The sequence below is a fragment of the Thermobia domestica genome, chromosome 1, assembly GCF_964235325.1.
Source record: "Thermobia domestica chromosome 1, izTheDome1.hap1.1, whole genome shotgun sequence".
Lineage (NCBI taxonomy): Eukaryota > Metazoa > Arthropoda > Insecta > Zygentoma > Lepismatidae > Thermobia > Thermobia domestica.
The window spans coordinates 15608984-15626402 of record NC_137454.1 but is presented as its reverse complement, the minus strand read 5'-3'; the positions used below and the strand labels follow the sequence as shown (position 1 = coordinate 15626402).

The window sequence follows — 17419 nt, the reverse complement described above, 5'->3', positions numbered from 1 at the left end:
GACGTAAAACTTAAAGATTTTATTTCATTTTTAACTAAGTTAACTCTGAATCTCAAGTACAGTCAGCGACATAACTACTTTCCGTTTGGTAAAATTTATTTTGGGAATGACAGTGAAATGTACGCAGTTTCACTGAGTTACAAGGCTGTAGCGTACAGAAAATTACGTTATTTTTTACTTTACTGAAAACTGTACTCGAATTCTCCTTCCATTCTGAAGTTATTTACGAAATTAATTTCATCAGACCGAAAAGACTTTTGTCACTGATTGTACATTGGTTGGTTCTTCTGAAGAAACAAGATGAAAATTTGAGTTAACGTTCCACGTGTATACTGCCTAGACTAAAATAAAGAAATAACAAAAAATATATAATTGCATATGAACAATTTAGGAACACCCATGGGCAAAGTTTCCTCCATAAAGTTACAAGACGTGATATCGAATCAAGACCCCAGTAGATAAGAGTCCACCAGCTAAACCACCATCTTCCTTGGTATTCCGGATTTCGGGAGTCAATATTTAATTGATGTATAAAGATAACCAAGAAAGTTCTGTCGCTTTTTCACCCACCATCTTTGAACATCGATATGTCACCTAAAACGTATCTGAAAGATAAAAAATAGTCCCCATCAGCATCAACGACCTTCTGCCAACGTTCTGGAAGGCCATGGAGTCCATCGCGATAGAACTTAGTGGGTCGTGAAGCAAAGAAGATATCAAGTGCATTTTGCACCTCTACTAGTGATTTGAACTGGCGTCTTCTAAGGTGATTGTCCAAGGAACAGAACAGGTGATAATCAGACGGTGTAATGACCCGGGAGTATGGCGGATGCAATAGTGTTTCCCATCCAAGGAGTAAAATGGTGACCCGCGTCATCCTAGCAACGTGGGGCTTAGCGTTGTCCTGTAACAGAAGGGCCCCTTTGCGATTCAGAAGTTCTGGCTTCAGAGTTTTGAGTTTTTCTTAAGCATGTTCAACTACTGACAGTACACAGTTGCATTAATACTCTGGCCAGCTTGTAGCAGATGAACGATGCCGCGAGTAGTCCACCAAACACACAGGAGGACCTTCTTCTGGTGCAATGCCGGTTTTGGCTGTTTTGGAAGCGGTTCATTGTATGTTAACCAATAATGACGGCGCCGTGGAGCTTCGTACAGGATCCACTTCTCATCACATGTCAAGATCCTGTGCAGAAATGGCTCCTTCCGCAGACGAAACAGCAAAGAAAACAGGTGTCTGCTCCGTTGCCTTCTGGCCCGGAGTCAAATCATGTGGGACCCATCGACCCAACTTGTAGTGCTCCGCAAGTTGATGGAGTTCCTACCGAATGGTTTCTCCATACTGAATTGTAGTTCCAGTTCCTCACATGTCTGGCCACTGTTCGCCTCAATTGTTGCTGAAGATCTTCATTTTGTACATGTGTTGGTCTTCCGGCATGTGGTTGGTCTTCGACTGTTTCATCACCGATCTTAAACTTGTTAAACCACCGCAGCACTCTCTGCGTAGTCACGATATCCTCACCAAAGTCCTGGCATATCTTTCGCCCCGCTGCAGAGGCGTTTGACTCCAGTTTGAACTCGTACAGCATACACGCCCTTATGACGCTTTGTGGAGGCCCCATGTTCACTCTGGTCTTACGCAAGTTCACGGTGTAACTGAACTGCCACAACCACGTAGTGTGTTGGATATACTCACACCATCACCTGACCTTCGCCTTATGTCCATTCGCATTCAACTCAGGATGTGAGGGAAATTAAACACAGACCTCCACAAAAAGCGACAGAACTTTCTTGGTTACCTTTATAATATAGTTACTTATGTGTATTGTAAAATAATTTTGGAGATGCATTTCAGGAGGGTGCTTTATTTAAAACTGTAATGAGTTGAGGATAATAATTCTAAAAATAAAAAAGAAAGAAAGAAAGAAAGAAACAAGTCATCTTTCTTAAAACGCTGTTCATACTAGTAGCGCCAAGTGTGGCCATCTGTGTAACTAGAATTCGAACCAAACGAAGAAGGAACGGCTATAATAGTGCCACTTTTGAACTAGTCATCAAACTGTTAAAGTCTGGCTTCTGTTAGTTTATCAAAACATTGTAATTAGAATAAATCGTATTCGAAATTGAAGTGAAGTTATCCTTATTGTGTTTAATTACAGATATTATCGAGTATTGTGAGAAATGGTCAAAATGTGCCATTAATATATATAAGTAATTGAAAGTCTAGTGTATCAAGTTAAATGTTGTATGTTGAAAGTTACATGTTATTCGGTAATTGTATTACTATTGAATTTAGATACACATGTATTCTGTTGTTTTCAAAGTAAATTACATATAGTTATCAATGTGAAGTATATATATATATATATATATATATATATATATATATATATATATATATATATATATATATATATTGGAGTTATTTTGATTATAAAATATAGAGTTTAAATAGAATTTTTTGGGGTATATTATCATTATCCTGAACTAGATCTTCCTAGAAATAATCAAATTGCGGTCATAGGTTTTATGTTAAGAGGCCTTATCACGGTGGAATTAAAATACAGCTAATTTTACAGTAATTATGTGATATCTTCAAATAGATAAAAGATAATCGAAAAGTGGAACAAGACCTTCCTAGACAATATTATTTTACGTGAAATATGGATATCACGACTCACTTATGTGCTTTCGATTTCCAGCCATTTAGAAAATTGGCATTTATTGTCGCGTTTCTAAATGGCTGCAAACGGAAAGCTACTAGGTGACTCGTGATAACAGTACCTCGTGCAAAATAATATTGTCTAGAGCGCTCTTGTTCCACATTTCGATTATCTTTTTATTTATTTGAAGATATCACATAATTACTGTAAAATTAGCGGTATTTTAATTTCGCAGTGAATAGGTCTCTTAACCGAATTCTCTTACAGCTGTATTGCATTTTTGAAGTTAATTCCTGGAAATTTATTGAATATGTTTGCAGTCTGTTATTCGATAATTTCTCAATTATTATTTAGCAAGAATATTTCGACTCTTAACGGCATTAAATGTGTGTGGGGGGGGGGGTGCTTTGTAGTTAAGCCCTGCCGAATGACGACGGGTTAGGTATTTTCTTAAATAACTTATCGCGCGTTACAAAATCTAATTTGATGTTTTTATGGAATATTTTAGTAGCGCTGTAATTAGCTTAATATAAAATAACACAGTTTGTTATCACGCATGATGAAATCAGAGAAATAAGATCAACGTTACTAACCAGATGGCTTGATGTGAAGCACTGTTTTAAGTTCAACAATAAAACGTCTTCGTCACAATAATAAAACTTTTGATTTGTTTTGGTCTGGTGATCAACAAGCGTGCCATATTCCCTGCTGTAATAGGCTCTCTCACATATGAATCCCGACCGATGAGAAGGAAGACATATTTCCCAATACACTTCAGACAGAGCCATTCTTTACTGAGGTTTCTCTCACGACTGAAGTATTTCATCAGAAGACTCCGTTGAGATTAATGCTTTAGATCACTTCGAACTGAAGCACCTTTATGAAATGAAAGATCAGAGTGAATAGGGGAAAGTTGAACTGCTGACGTGACTAACTTCTTTTCATTTTCTTTTTAACGAATTATTACAGAAGAAAGTAGTGTACACATTTACAATATTGACTCTATAAACAGATGATCTATTGTGTTGCATCTATGTACCGTATGTACGTACATACTAATTATTTTCCTTCTCTGTTTTATAATATCAGTTTGAAGCATATGATTCAGGTGGCGATAGTTAGCAGAATAGCTAATCATAATATAATAAGCTGAAGGTTTCAAAGATGAGTCTTTCTTTCACGTTTGTTAAGAGTCTTCATCCCGGCGAAATTAAAATACCGCTAATTTTACAGTAATGATGTGATATCTTCAAATAGATAAAAGATAATTGAAATATGGAACAAGATCGCTCTAGACAATATTATTTTGCGTTAGGTACCGTTATCACAAGTCACCCAGCGGTTTTCCGTTTTCAGCTGTTTAGAAACGCGAAAATAAATGCCGATTTTCAAAATGGCTCGAAATCGAAAGGAGATAAGTGAGTCGTGATAACGGTATCTCATGTAAAATAATATTGTCTAGAGCGCTCTTGTTCCACATTTCGGTTATCTTTTATCTATTTGAAGATATCACATCATTACTGTAAAATTAGCGGCATTTGAATTTCGCCGGGATGAAGACTCTTAACTGAAAGTTCTGTAACATATTCTTAAGTTAGTGTGTACTTGAAGCAACATACACTTATTTGTTTAGAATTTTAAAGTCTCTTTCTATCACTGAAGCTGTAAAAGGGATTATTACATAAGTTATTCTTTATAAGTCATTTGATCGTCGAATAAACAACTTCAGCTGTTAGTTTTGAGTGGTTGAACGTTCTTATGAGTACTAGAAGTGTGATCAAAAAATACGGTGAATAATTTTATTAGAAACAAAGTAGTAATCTTACATGGAACTTGATTTAATTTGATTTAATCTCCTTCAAAGTACTGTCCTACTGTCCTTAAGTAGCAATGCACTCATCCCAACGTTGAATCTATGACTGGAAGCATTTCTTTCTGGAAGGCTTCTTTTGGAAGGGTGTTCAACTGCTCTGTCGTGGTCTTCTCAATCTCAGGAATGGTGTCAAAACGTTTCCCTTTAAGCACGGTTTTAATATTGGGAAAGAGTTAGAAGTTGTATGGTGCCATATCCGGATAATACTGTGGATTGTACAAACACCAACATTTTTATCGACCAAAAAAACTCCTGTTCGTCAGTTTAAAGTCGGAAAACGAATTTAGCACCCACTCTTCTCATTTGCAAATCGGTGGTTAAAGTGCTTTGTACAGACTCTTACGTGATGCTAAATTCTTTGATAAGCTCTCGAATAGTTATTCGCCTGTTTGAACGAGCAGTTTTGCCACCTTTTTCACGTCTTCTTCTGTTTTTGAAGTTAATGGATGTCCCGAACGTTGCTCATCTTCTACCGACCGATTTCGCTTTTAAATCGCACATATCACTTGTAAACAGTCTTCAGAGTTCAAACATTATCGCCACAGACCCATTTCGGCATTTCGTGAGTTTCTTTGGCTTTTGTTTGCAACTTGAAACGGAACTTAATGTTCACGCGTTGTTCGAAATCCATGATGCGCGACGGACAAGGTAAACACAACCTTTGGCTCTGGATGCTGACTGAGACAAGCCAGAACGTGTTCCCAACTTGACGCTGCATGTCTCATCGGATCAGGATATCTCACAAATTACATCAAATGGTTGTAGCACCAGCAGTTGGTGCTAAAAAAAAAAAAAAAGGAAAAGATTATTCACCGTATTTTTTGATCACACTATGTATGTTCTTTTTCGATTAACTATAATATCCACAGCCCTTTTAAGGGTTTTAACTCAAGTTCATTTTGTTCTAGTTGATTTCTTTGTTTGTTGAAGTTTACGATTAGTTTTCAGCACCTTTGCCAAATGAGACGTTGGCCTACAGTTTAAGGTAGAGTCTGAAACACCGTAATGCATTTAGAAACACCCCTACCGAGAATCGTATCTGGGATCATATGCGCTCTAGTCACTAAACGTATGAGGAAGGCTTAGTTCTAGTTGAATCAAATATATATAACTGCAAATGGGGATCCTGTAAGTTGACCTAGATAATAAATAAAATAAAATAAGACGTAAATCTGAAGTCTAACCCTCTAAATGCCAAGATAAGGCAATTTTTGATCCATGTAAATTTTTCGTTTGTTATCCAGAATAGGCGCCGCTTCCATCGACGGACTCGCCAGTATACATGTTGTGCTACTTAAAATATTGATACCTGTATACTTGTTGAGTCTCTTCGGACAAAAGCACTCATTCTTTAACGTGAAACTTACATGGGTCAAAAATGATCCATCCTGCCGTTCCTTCGAGGGTTAACGTGGGATGCATGCTGAATGAGCTGTAGTGCTACCAAAATGTCTTGAGCCGTGGCAAAAATGTGAACTACAGCTCACACCCGCTACACACCCACGCGTTGAGCCAATAACGGTCCAGCTCTTGCTAAGTGAGAGTGCCTTAGCGAAAGGGAGTGGAATTCCTTCAGCCGATAGCAGCGATTGGAATAGAAGACTAGGTGTCAAGTCAATGCGATATCAACAATCGAACCGAGCCTTTTGAACCAAAAAGTGAATTATGTTCATGCGGCCCTGATGAAACCTCATAATACACTTCTGGTACTTTCTCGTAGTTTCCAATTTATTTAAACTACAAACTGTTTCATGACCGTAGTATTGCTTATGCCGTATCACTGATTGGAGTATCTTCAATTATCGTGTCATATGGTATAAAAGTGTGCTTGAAGTACAATGAAATAACACTTAATATTCTAAACAAATATTTCCTTCAGAATAAACTAAAATAATATTTTCTTTCTTTTTCGTTCTAGGGCGGCAAAATGACGCATGCGGCGCCAAAAGTCGCATCAACGCCTTGGCATCACCTGATTCTATCACTGGACTGAGAAAATTCTGAAGAAGATGGCGGCCACCGACGGGCAAATTCTTCTTGCAGCAGCGCGGTGGGGTGACGAAGGCCACTACCTGCGGGAATTCGTCGCCAAACACCAGTTGCCACAAGTTGTTAAAATTATCAAGGGCCAGTATATGAACCTTGGTGTTCCGACTCTTCCTAACCCTTCGCTCCATTCCACAGTGCTTCTGGTCTCCGCGGGTTGGAGACTGAAGATTGCTGCACAATCAGTCAAGTTCAAAGAGGGTCGGAGAGTGATTCCAGTAGGTCCAAAGTTCTCTATTCCGGACTCCTATGGCGGTTATTTCGAAATTCTTAGTGAAGACGGTCGACCGGTGAGGTGCATTGAAAGTGTTGCCGAGCTGGCTCGGCGATTTCCAGACTCCTGTCTTGTTCGTGATAACATCCGAGCATTCGTTTCGCGTTCGGAAGACATTAACAGTATAACAGAAAAGTCACGGACTGTTCCGGCCGGAGAAACGTTGGTTCTTGTGGGTGAGGTAATCGGCACAAAGGGTAAGGGTCAAAATAGGTTTCTGCGTTGCTTTGACAGTAAGGGAGAGAATGTATATCTACCATACGACCAAAGGGGACGCTTTAGTGCAATTGCGAAAGAGGACAATATCAGTGGAGTGCACTCAGTGAAGAATCTTCTAACAAAACGAATGCCATTGATGGTGCGGTTGGTGCATGGGACTCCGCCTTTGGGAATCAAGAATCCTAACCACTTTATTCCGGAACTTCGTCTGTATACGACGTTCGAAGAAGAACATATGTTTGCCCTCCCTTTGCAGAAGGATTCGACAATCATGGCAGTGCCAATGTCTGCCCCGCTGAAGGTGCAAAAGGCAAAGAATGAGGAACAACTGAAGTCGATGAAAGAGTTCCTCAGGCTCACGGACAAGAGTGGCAGATTAATGGCAGACGTTGTGGATCGAATCCAAGTGTTCGACGCGACGCTCAGTAAAGAAATGCGCTTTGGGGACAAGCAGTGGAAGGCTCATCCGAAATCATATTTCTTGAGAAGAAGCATATCGACAGATTCTGCTCATCATCCGCATCGGCATATTCACCACAGAACGGGGAAGTCTGCTCCACCCACGCCTACGGAACAAGATGAGAATGAGAACCCCGCGATGGACGATTATGACGAAATTGATCAAATATACGATTACGTTCGTGGATTCGCGCCATTGCCCAAGTCAATCAAATCTCCTTTCGTAAAGTCTGAGGATAATTCGCCAGTGTCTTCTCCTACGTCTACCCCGAGTCACGTAGAAATCCCGGTGGTGGACAAACTTCCTCCGGACGACAGCCCCAAGCCAGAACCTCCTCCAATCGAAACTATTCCTACAAAGAAAGCCCAGCAAGGGGTGACAACACCCGAAATAACATCACCTCCTGCTGTGACTGAGGGTGTGACTGTGTTGGTGAGCAGAAGCTCCAGCAGAACTGATCTCAAGGAAAAGCGGAGAGAGAGGAGTGGGGAAAAGAGAACTCGAAAAGCATCTCTGGGGACGAACAGTGTTGCCATAGGGACCACGACGGAAAAGTCACCGGGTCTCAAGCTTTACATCAAGAGTGCCAATCACCGAAACGCCCAGAAGGCAAGAATCTTCAGGCACAAGAGCTCTTCGCCGCTCAAGGAGAGTGTTCCTTTGCGAGTCATGGCTCAACCTCTTTCTCCAGGGACTGTCAAGTCAATGAGCCCTTCTCCCCTCTTTAATATTCGATATAAGTCGCTCACGAATCTCGCCATGGACTTCGATACTCTTGATTCCAGTAACTCAGGAGGACGGACGTCAGGGGACTCTGCAGGATCGGCAGCAAAGCTTCCAGAAAAAAGGTCTCGTAGACTGAGTAGACCTCGATCTCTTACGAATCTTGTGTGGGAAATTAGGGGTAACTCACCTACTCCGCCAAACACACCCAATCCGGTTGTTAGTACGGATCCTAACCCAACAGCTGGACGTCATGCTATCATATTACCTCCACCACCTGAACTGGAGCGACAAGTGAAGCTGGAGCCAAGGGTGTACCGCAAGAACTCCAAGGGCAGCAAAATGGGATCCGCAGTCGAGAAAAGGATTGGAACTCTCTACCTGTGAATTGGAAGCATTTCCCTCTTAGGAAGATTTGTTAAGGTAAGTTACTTCTACCTAATACTGCATTCTTCTACTTACTTATTATTCTGTTATTATTTTACTTCAAGAAAAGAATAGTCATACCATAACTAGGTATCAAGATATTGTTCTACTGTGAACAATATGATTTTATCGAGGGTCGTGTTTCATTTCTGAGTTTTCCTTGTGCATGATGCAGCTCCTGTTGTAATTTTATTTAGTGTTTATCAACTAAATGATTTCTTTTTTGAAATGTTTGCTGACTTCAAACTTAAGTGGAACTTCTGTCACCTTAAAATTTCGGATTCCTTATTTTGTATTGTTATACTTCTGTATAGTGTTCAATTGTTACTACTTTGTTCATTGCGACCTTCAGAAGAACGATCTTCAGGTTCCGTTGATATGTTCTAGACGTTAGAATATGCTTTTAAAAATTGCAAAAACTTGACAGAGATAAGATCTCTTTTTTGTCATTTTCGGAATGTATAGAAGCGTTATAAATCTAAGTTGTATCTCTCCATATTTCTTTACCATACTGGTTATAAGAACCAAACTGTATTTGTGATGGGTGGAACAATTGTTTCATTCTAATTTTATAGACTGTTAAACTAGAATCTTACAAACCAGAAAATTTATTGAGATTGGAATGTCAACGTCATATATTGCCGATATAAAGAGCCCGATGCGATTTGGAGAAATACGAGATCGGCAGTGTTACACAAAATTGCCGATCTGGAATACTTCTAAAAATATTCCAAATGAATTCGATTGCTCTAACTTTATATCGCCATTAAACTGCTAGGTTTGTTCAGCGAGAATTAGAACTAATAATACAGGTCTCTTCTATTGCAAAAAAGGCTAGGACCAACATAATGCTGAAATCATCAATTTGGGGAATATGTTCCACCTATAGTAAATTATGTCAAACATTTGTCAAATTGATATATATATATATATATATATATATATATATATATATATATATATATATATATATATATATATATATATATATATATACCATGTCCTGTAAGACACTAAAAATTGTTGCGTAAGTGTATTATAATATTTCAACACTCTATTGTTGTGTTGATAAATAAATAAATAAATGTAAAATTGTAAGACTCGTGGTAACTCATGTAAAACATTAGACAATCAAGAGAATAACATACACAGAGAAAAGAGTTAATGATCCTTCGCACGCGTTTTCACACCTTCTACGTTATTGGTTAGTTCTCTGAAACTTGAGCTTCATGATTGGTCTTCTTCTTCTTCTTCTTTATCTAAGCCATTCTGAGCTTCCAGTGAAGATGGTCTGTGAAGCTTCCATTGAAATCGGATTAATAGTTCTTCAGATAAATAAAGCTTAATAATCAAACCGTTAGGGCTTGATTATATTGGTAGAAATATAGTTGAAAAGAAATTGTTTTATTGCTTATTTGAATTTGTGCCAAATTAATCACATAAATAATCGATAACTAGCCAGTAGCTTTATTGGAAAGGGAAGCCAATATTTCATGATGAATTCATACTGCTTCCAGTTCGCACTTTCCAAGAAACTGTTTGTAGTAGTATATGCCTAAAAGGCAGGTAGGCCAAATGCCTTCGTCCTTGAGTTGATATTTTTCGTTTCCTTTCATCCATTGGTTAGGTTTTTAAAAAAGAAACCTAACCAATTATTAGCATGTAATTTCTTACACTTTTATTTTATTCATTCCTCTTTCGTTGTGTTCACTGCTTGGAAATATATTTTGGCATCCTGAAGTCTTTCTTGCACGCGACTGTCTTATGCTATTTTCTTATGTAAAAAGGTCGACTTACCAAGGACTTATTATGATGCTATGTTAAAAAGGCAGAGAGAAATACAAAACTATTGTCTTCAGTAGCTGACATAACGTGGGATGTGCCAACCGTAACGTTTAGCTTGCAGCTGTTATATTAGTTTCTTTTTTTTAAATAAAAAAAAATCCCGTTTGTTGTGTTTGTGTGTGAATATTCATGGTGTTGTCCTCAAGTGCTCCACATTCTGCTATTAGCTCCTCGTAAAAGAAAATTAAGTAATCAGTAGGCCAGTTACTATCTGACTTTGTACTCTGCACTAGCATAATTGAAATCTTTTTACGATGTTTAGCCCATTTGGTAACTGTGTTCACTGTTTGCGTGGGACGAGGAATGCGGTAGAAACTTAACATATGCATTGCAAGAACATGACGAAACTTTGATCATTTGTAAAGCTATTGTAGCACTGTTTTGTATGCGTTATTAGAGTACAAATTGGGGGCCCAAATGACTCAGTGGTAGAGCATTCACCTCTGGTGTGTGGAGTCCCTGGTTCGATACCAGCTCGCGCAAAGTGAACTTTGTGGTGGGTATACACCCTGTATGTGGGTTTCCTTGGGGTTCTCCCGTTTCCTTCCACTTTATTCATTCCACTATTGCAATCATTTTTTATCATCACCGTCTCCTTTAACCTACAGGACATAATCGTGGGACGTAAAACTAAAAAAAAATTCATTTCATTTTTTAGAGTACAAATTTACTTTTCAATTCCTTAAGATAGTGTTCTTGCACTACTTTCGGTAAGTTGAATCCCTGATGGGCATATGTGAGGTTTAGATTATATATGAAGTTCCAGGTTGATTCTGGCTAGAATGAAGGAATTCTCTCCAAATATTTTTTAAGTAAACTTCCCTCCGGTAATAAGTTACTAAGTATGATTGAAGAAATTAGCATTATTGTCTAAAGCTTGCAAATTAATTACAGTAATTCATTTGTAATTAACTAGAGTGGCCATGAAAACCGGTTTTTAGGAAAACCGAAACTGCTTTTCAAAACTTTCATAAAATTGGTTCGGCTTTCTATTTAAAAAAAAAAAAAAAACATCGGCTTCCGTTTTAAAACCAGTTTGTTTTCTATTAAAAACCAGTTTCGATTCTTTATCTTATCCTGACGGGAACAAATAGTTTCGCTGCTATCATTAAACTATAACCATTCGTTCATTCAGTTCTTTATCAAAAACCAGTTTCGATTCTTTATCTTATCGTGACGGGAACAAATAGTTTCACTGCTATCATTAAACTATAACCATTCGTTCATTCAGTTCTTTATCAAAAACCAGTTTCGATTCTTTATCTTATCGTGACGGAGATAAATAGTTTCGCTGCTATCATTGAACTATAACCATTCGTTCATTCAGTTCTTGATGAAAAACCAGTTTTGGTTCTCTTATCTTATTGTGACGGGAACAAATACCCTTGCTGCTGATGTCAGCGGAGCTGAATATTCTCAATAGCCGTAGGGTAGATGCGCCATGTACGCTCGAAGGGACATAACTTGGCCTACCTAAGTTTCTGAAAACTTACAATATTCTCTCAGTAAGTAGGAAATTGCTTTTTCCATATATGCCTACAACGGCTATCTATGAACCCACACAGGTCCAATGAAAATCTTTCTTTATATTTAATATGTTAAATCTATCTAGTTTCTGCGAATGGATTATTGTTTCATATTGGTTAGCGACGTCATGAATTCTCGTTTAGTTCCAAAGTTCCAATTTCACTTCATGAAAAAAAAAAAAAATGTTGAGCTCTGAAGTTTCTTTTCGTCTAAGGTATTCTTGACATTTTTGCCATCAAGATTCTAAGGTATTTCGTCGGCGTCCCAAGTAAGAACATATTCGCAATCAAGTGCGGATCTAAGGGGGGCTATAGAGCTTATAGCCCCCCTTTGACCCTCAGGTATACACTGGATAAAATGGATTTCAATCCTGTTTTACACTGGATAAAGCGGCAAACTATGGTTTAGCCCCTCCCTTGATCATATCCTGGATCCGCCACTGGTCGCAATAAGGTATGTTCACAAATTCGTAATTCGTAAAGATATAAAAATAAAATGCAAATTTTAATTTCACGAACAATTCTTTGTATAAAGCTTTTGACAACTTTTGATGTAACCCAAAATCCAAATAATTGTCATCATACTTACGGAACTTTTAAGGCTATCATTTCAGGGTAAACTTACTCAATATTTTGCGGCGACCCTGTAAATCAGCCAAGACGAACCAGGGTGCCTCGGCGCACAGTTTGGGAAACCCTATTTTAGACCATTATCGTTTTATTATCATAGGCATTCTGCCATTGGTGTCAGATCACTTATCGCAACACAGAAAAACCGTTGCGCATTACGGTCTTCAGCTAAACCTCTTTATTTTGATATTGAAGTCGTCCGCTCTGATATTGTTCATCATTTTAGTTTTATCTTCCTCTCTCTCTTATTCTTTCCTCCATACCTTTTATCTCCATTCTAAGAATAAAACTTCTCTCAAAAGGATTGCTCATCTTTCTTTTTCTTTTTAAATTCATTCCGAACAGACTTAGGTTACAAGTTATCACTATTCGTAATAGAAGGGTTCCGGGTTCCAGTTTGGTAACAGATTCTTTCTACAAGTCTTTTTTTTTTCATAGTTTCTTCTTTAGTGGCGACAGTTGAATGAAGAGACGGTATCTTTAAGTACCTACCCTGTTTCTACCTCCCTCCCCATTATTATTATTATTATTATTATCAGTGGCGTATTTATGATTTTGTTTCGGGAGGGGCTTTGTCAACTTTCGGGGGGGGGCTTTGCCTGAAAATGTGAAAATTCTGCAAGATATTTCCTATACTTTACTATAGCAAGTAAGATTTCGGGGGGGTTTAAGCCCGGAAGCCCCCCTAAATACGCCACTGATTATTATTATTATTATTATTATTATTATTATTATTATTATTATTATTATTATTATTATTATTATTATTATTATTATTATTGGTTGTTAATTGGTGTACCATGCTGTATCCGGAAGTTGTTGATCTTAAATAAATAAATGTCTGACATTATTTTTTCTACTTTATACGTTCTCATTGGTCTTTTGTTTGTCCAAGTTAATTTCCCATTTTCTTCTCCACACACACATTTTTCGAAAGCTTCTACTCAGTCATGTACATTGTCTACGTTTTTGATTTGTAGGTCCAAAAAGCAACCTTCAAACAATATTCTGGGTACATGCTTGGAATATACATTTACTAAAATAATACCGTACATTTGGTATGGTCGAGCCCATAAGACTGAAGAAGTGTGGTTTTACCGTATGTTTGAGGTACTTCAAATTAATTGCACGCTATCTGCTCAGTTGTTATTATTCCCTGGCATTAGCCAATCTATACGTATACCATGCAATGAGTTCAAAGTTACTGGCTGAGGTAGTTTTCAGTTAAATATTAGTTCCTCTTGATTTCAAGGCCTTTTCTAATGGAGCTGACCGTAAAAGCTCACGAACAGAAGATGGAATTGATGGTACTCAATTGCTGCAAAAGTGGTTCTCTGATGCTTTCGACCTCACTCCTGTCTTTCAGTAGGCAGATGAGTTAAACGAACAAATTTTCATTTTGACAACAATGCTTTCCGGCAGCTGCTGTTTTGTTACTCGTTGCGTGTGCTGTAAGAGGAAAATAATCATGACGTCACTTCCGGCGAACGAATGCGGAAACAAAGCAGAAAACGCCTTATTGTTGATTTAGCATGGGAAGATCCGGCGAAACAGAGGTAACGGTACGTTCACGTGATAACTATCATGCATTGACCTTTGTTTATATCGTCTGTTGCTCATGGATCATACTTCAACATACGGAAAATAATATATGACAATTGAACTGGCAGTATTGACGAATTGAGATCAGTATTTACAGCTTTTCATTGTATTAGCTTGAACGTGCCGTGTTTAAATAAAACAGATTTGTGAGAATTTTGTTTATGAGGATTTCATTCATACAATATTAAGCAGAATTGTAATATGTATATCATCCAGCATAACTATGCAAATTTTAACAAAACTGTTTATATGATTTGCATAAAATTCTATAACAAATTACTGACAAAGTATAAGGACATTAACGAAAAATGTATTCAGAAATACTTTGTTACAATTATTGTTAGAATAAAGTTATTACTCGGTTGAACATTATCATACTGATAACATATAGAGAATGTATCCATATATGACAATTGTAAAGCTTCATTGGGGAATATCCTCATATTGTAAGGTATGAACAGGCAAATAAATATGAATATGAGCCAAAATCAGCTGAGAGCTTGTAAAGTCAAAGAGGATCCGCAATCTAGGTAAGTTATTCGGGTCAAATGAAAAGATTACGGGAAAAAATATAAGATGGAAAAAGAAAAAAATGCAAAAGTGAGAGAAGGGATGTAATATGTGTTTTGAGTAAAGAGGAAATGTTTGTATAAGAAAAAGTGTTGTTCAAAGTGCATGAACCAAACCAAGGCAATCCTCTTTCTTTCCGAACACTATGGACGATATGAGAAAAACCTGCTAAGAATATGGAGTGAAAATATGCGTTAGAAAGATAAAAGCAACAAATGATTCGGACCAACGTGGTCTGCATCAAATATAGAACTAGAAAGAGGGAAAATAAGAGGGGTTTTTGCTACGAAGGTAGCTTTACTATTAGTGAAGAAGGAAGCACGAATATGAAACAAGACCTAAGTGGGAATAGAGAAAGAAGAAAAGTGTAATTTTGTGGATTATTGAATTCAAGAATTAATGAAAAATCTCATCAAATGTTTCGTGTGAAATAATATGTACTACGAGTCATGAAAGCAGACACTACAAGAAACAACATAGCCTCTCGGAATGTATTATGGCGAACAATGGACAATATTAGCTGGGTTGAAAGAAAAACGAACAGGATGTATAGTGTGTTCACTCAACAGGAGTGCAGCCCGGCAAATGTTTTTGAAGTTCCCATGCTGAATTTTACAACGATAACCCTTTCTTTCTCCAACCCTCTTTTGACCGCATTTGCGAGGTTGCAACGTCTCAACACCCATTATGTCTGTTATTTATTCCCAATACTGTGGCTAACATGAAATAGATGTCAGACAATGTACGAATAAGGAACTTGGTCTTGGGAACAGCAGTGGCGGATCTAGGCCAGGACCGGAGGGCCTGGGCTCCCCAGTTTTTTCAGTGACATTTTAAGCTATTATTTATATATTTTTAAAAGTTTATATATGCCTATCATAGTCTGGGTACTGGCTGGCCCTCCCAGTTTTTAACTTCTAGATCCGCCACTGGAGAACAGCGAATCGAGCACTAACTTAAAGGACAACATTTGGAACTATGGCAGCTAAGACTCCACGTGGATTTGACAAGCGGCTATCAATTGCTTGAAAGACGGTTCTGGTTGGCCATTTAGTTATCGGGATTGCTTTCCGTAAGATCCCTCCGACGATGACTTATTTTTGGTACGAGTCACCACACTTAGAGGCAGTATTCTTTATATACAAACTGCACTTCAATTAAAGAAATGAACTATATTAAACATAGTAGGGAAAGAAAGAGCAGTATTGCGTGTAATTAGAAAGAAGAGGAGAAACTGGTGGGAACAGGAACCGTCCTTTGATGGACATGGTAAAGGTTACGATGTAAGCAGTGATTCACGAGACAAGAGTACTTGTACGAGTGTCGATTCTCAGTCGAGATAGAAAGTACATTTTTAACGAGAAACCTGAAAATTCTCGATTCATTTTCGAGACGAGACGATTACGAGTCTTCATCCCGGCGAAATTAAAATACCGCTAATTTTACAGTAATTATGTGATATCTTCAAATAGATAAAAGATAATCGAAATGTGGAACAAGAGCGCCCTAGATAATATTATTTTACATCAGATACCGTTATCACGACTCACTTATCTGCTTTCGATTTCGAGCCATTTTGAAAATCGGCATTTATTTTCGCGTTTCTAAACGGCTGAAAACGGAAAGCCACTAGCTGACTTGTGATAACGGCACCTCACGCAAAATGATATTGTCTAGGGCGCTCTTGTTCCATATTTCAATTATCTTTTATCTATTTGAAGATATCACATAATTACTGTAAAATTAGCGGTATTTTAATTTCGCCGGGATGAAGACTCTTAATCTCATGAGTCTCGTGACGAACATTAGTTCATCCAAGTTGTAGATCGAAAATAATGGTTTAGTGTTACATGATTTATGCAAAAGCTATAAATTGATTGTACGAACATAATGAAGAACTTCAATAAACGTTTCAAGATACTGAAGTGATTGCAACAATAAATTCGGTTTAAGTGTTGTCATATCATGAACCTGTTGTGAACGTGGAATCTGATAACTTCTAGCTGAAATTAAGAAAAATATAAAAACATAATTTTTTGTACGTACATTTACATACCTAGACGAGACAAGAAAGAAATCTTCTAGAATCGAAACGAGGCGAGATAAAAAGGCCTTAATTCCCATCTCGTAGACTAACACTAGGTATAAAGAAAATGAAGCAAGGTCGAAAGAGACTGCCAATTGATAGACAATATAAGTACACATAATTGCAAAGAAGTTAGATCAGATTAGGTGAAGAGGTTACCTGCGGATGGTACATGAAAGTTTTTCAGTTTCTTTTAAGTGACTTCTTAATGAAGACGGGACACTTATGATTGTAATAATATGTTTTAAGCCAAGTGGGAGAAGAATTGGTCACTTTACTTATATGTTGATTATATATTATGAGCTACGTGGGAAAATAATTGGTCACTTTACTTCTGTGTTGATTACATGTTTTGATTCACGTGAGAAAAGAATTGGTGTCTTTACTTCTGTATTGATCATATGTTTTGAGCCACGTAGGAAAAGAATTTGTCACTTTATTCTGTGTTGATTATATGTCTTAAGCCACGTGGGAGA

The 17419-nt window shown here is 37.7% G+C and overlaps 1 protein-coding gene across 1 annotated transcript in view; it reads left to right on the top strand.

The window, feature by feature from the left end:
* The window catches only part of sano (CABIT domain-containing protein serrano), a 227779-nt gene that overhangs the window by 134846 nt on the left and 75514 nt on the right, over nt 1–17419 (top strand). Inside the window, exon 3 of the mRNA XM_081754843.1 lies at nt 6455–8681. Coding sequence (XP_081610969.1) covers nt 6546–8645 — 2100 coding nt within the window. The 5' untranslated portion in view covers nt 6455–6545 and the 3' untranslated portion in view covers nt 8646–8681. The remainder of the gene's footprint in view (nt 1–6454; nt 8682–17419) is intronic.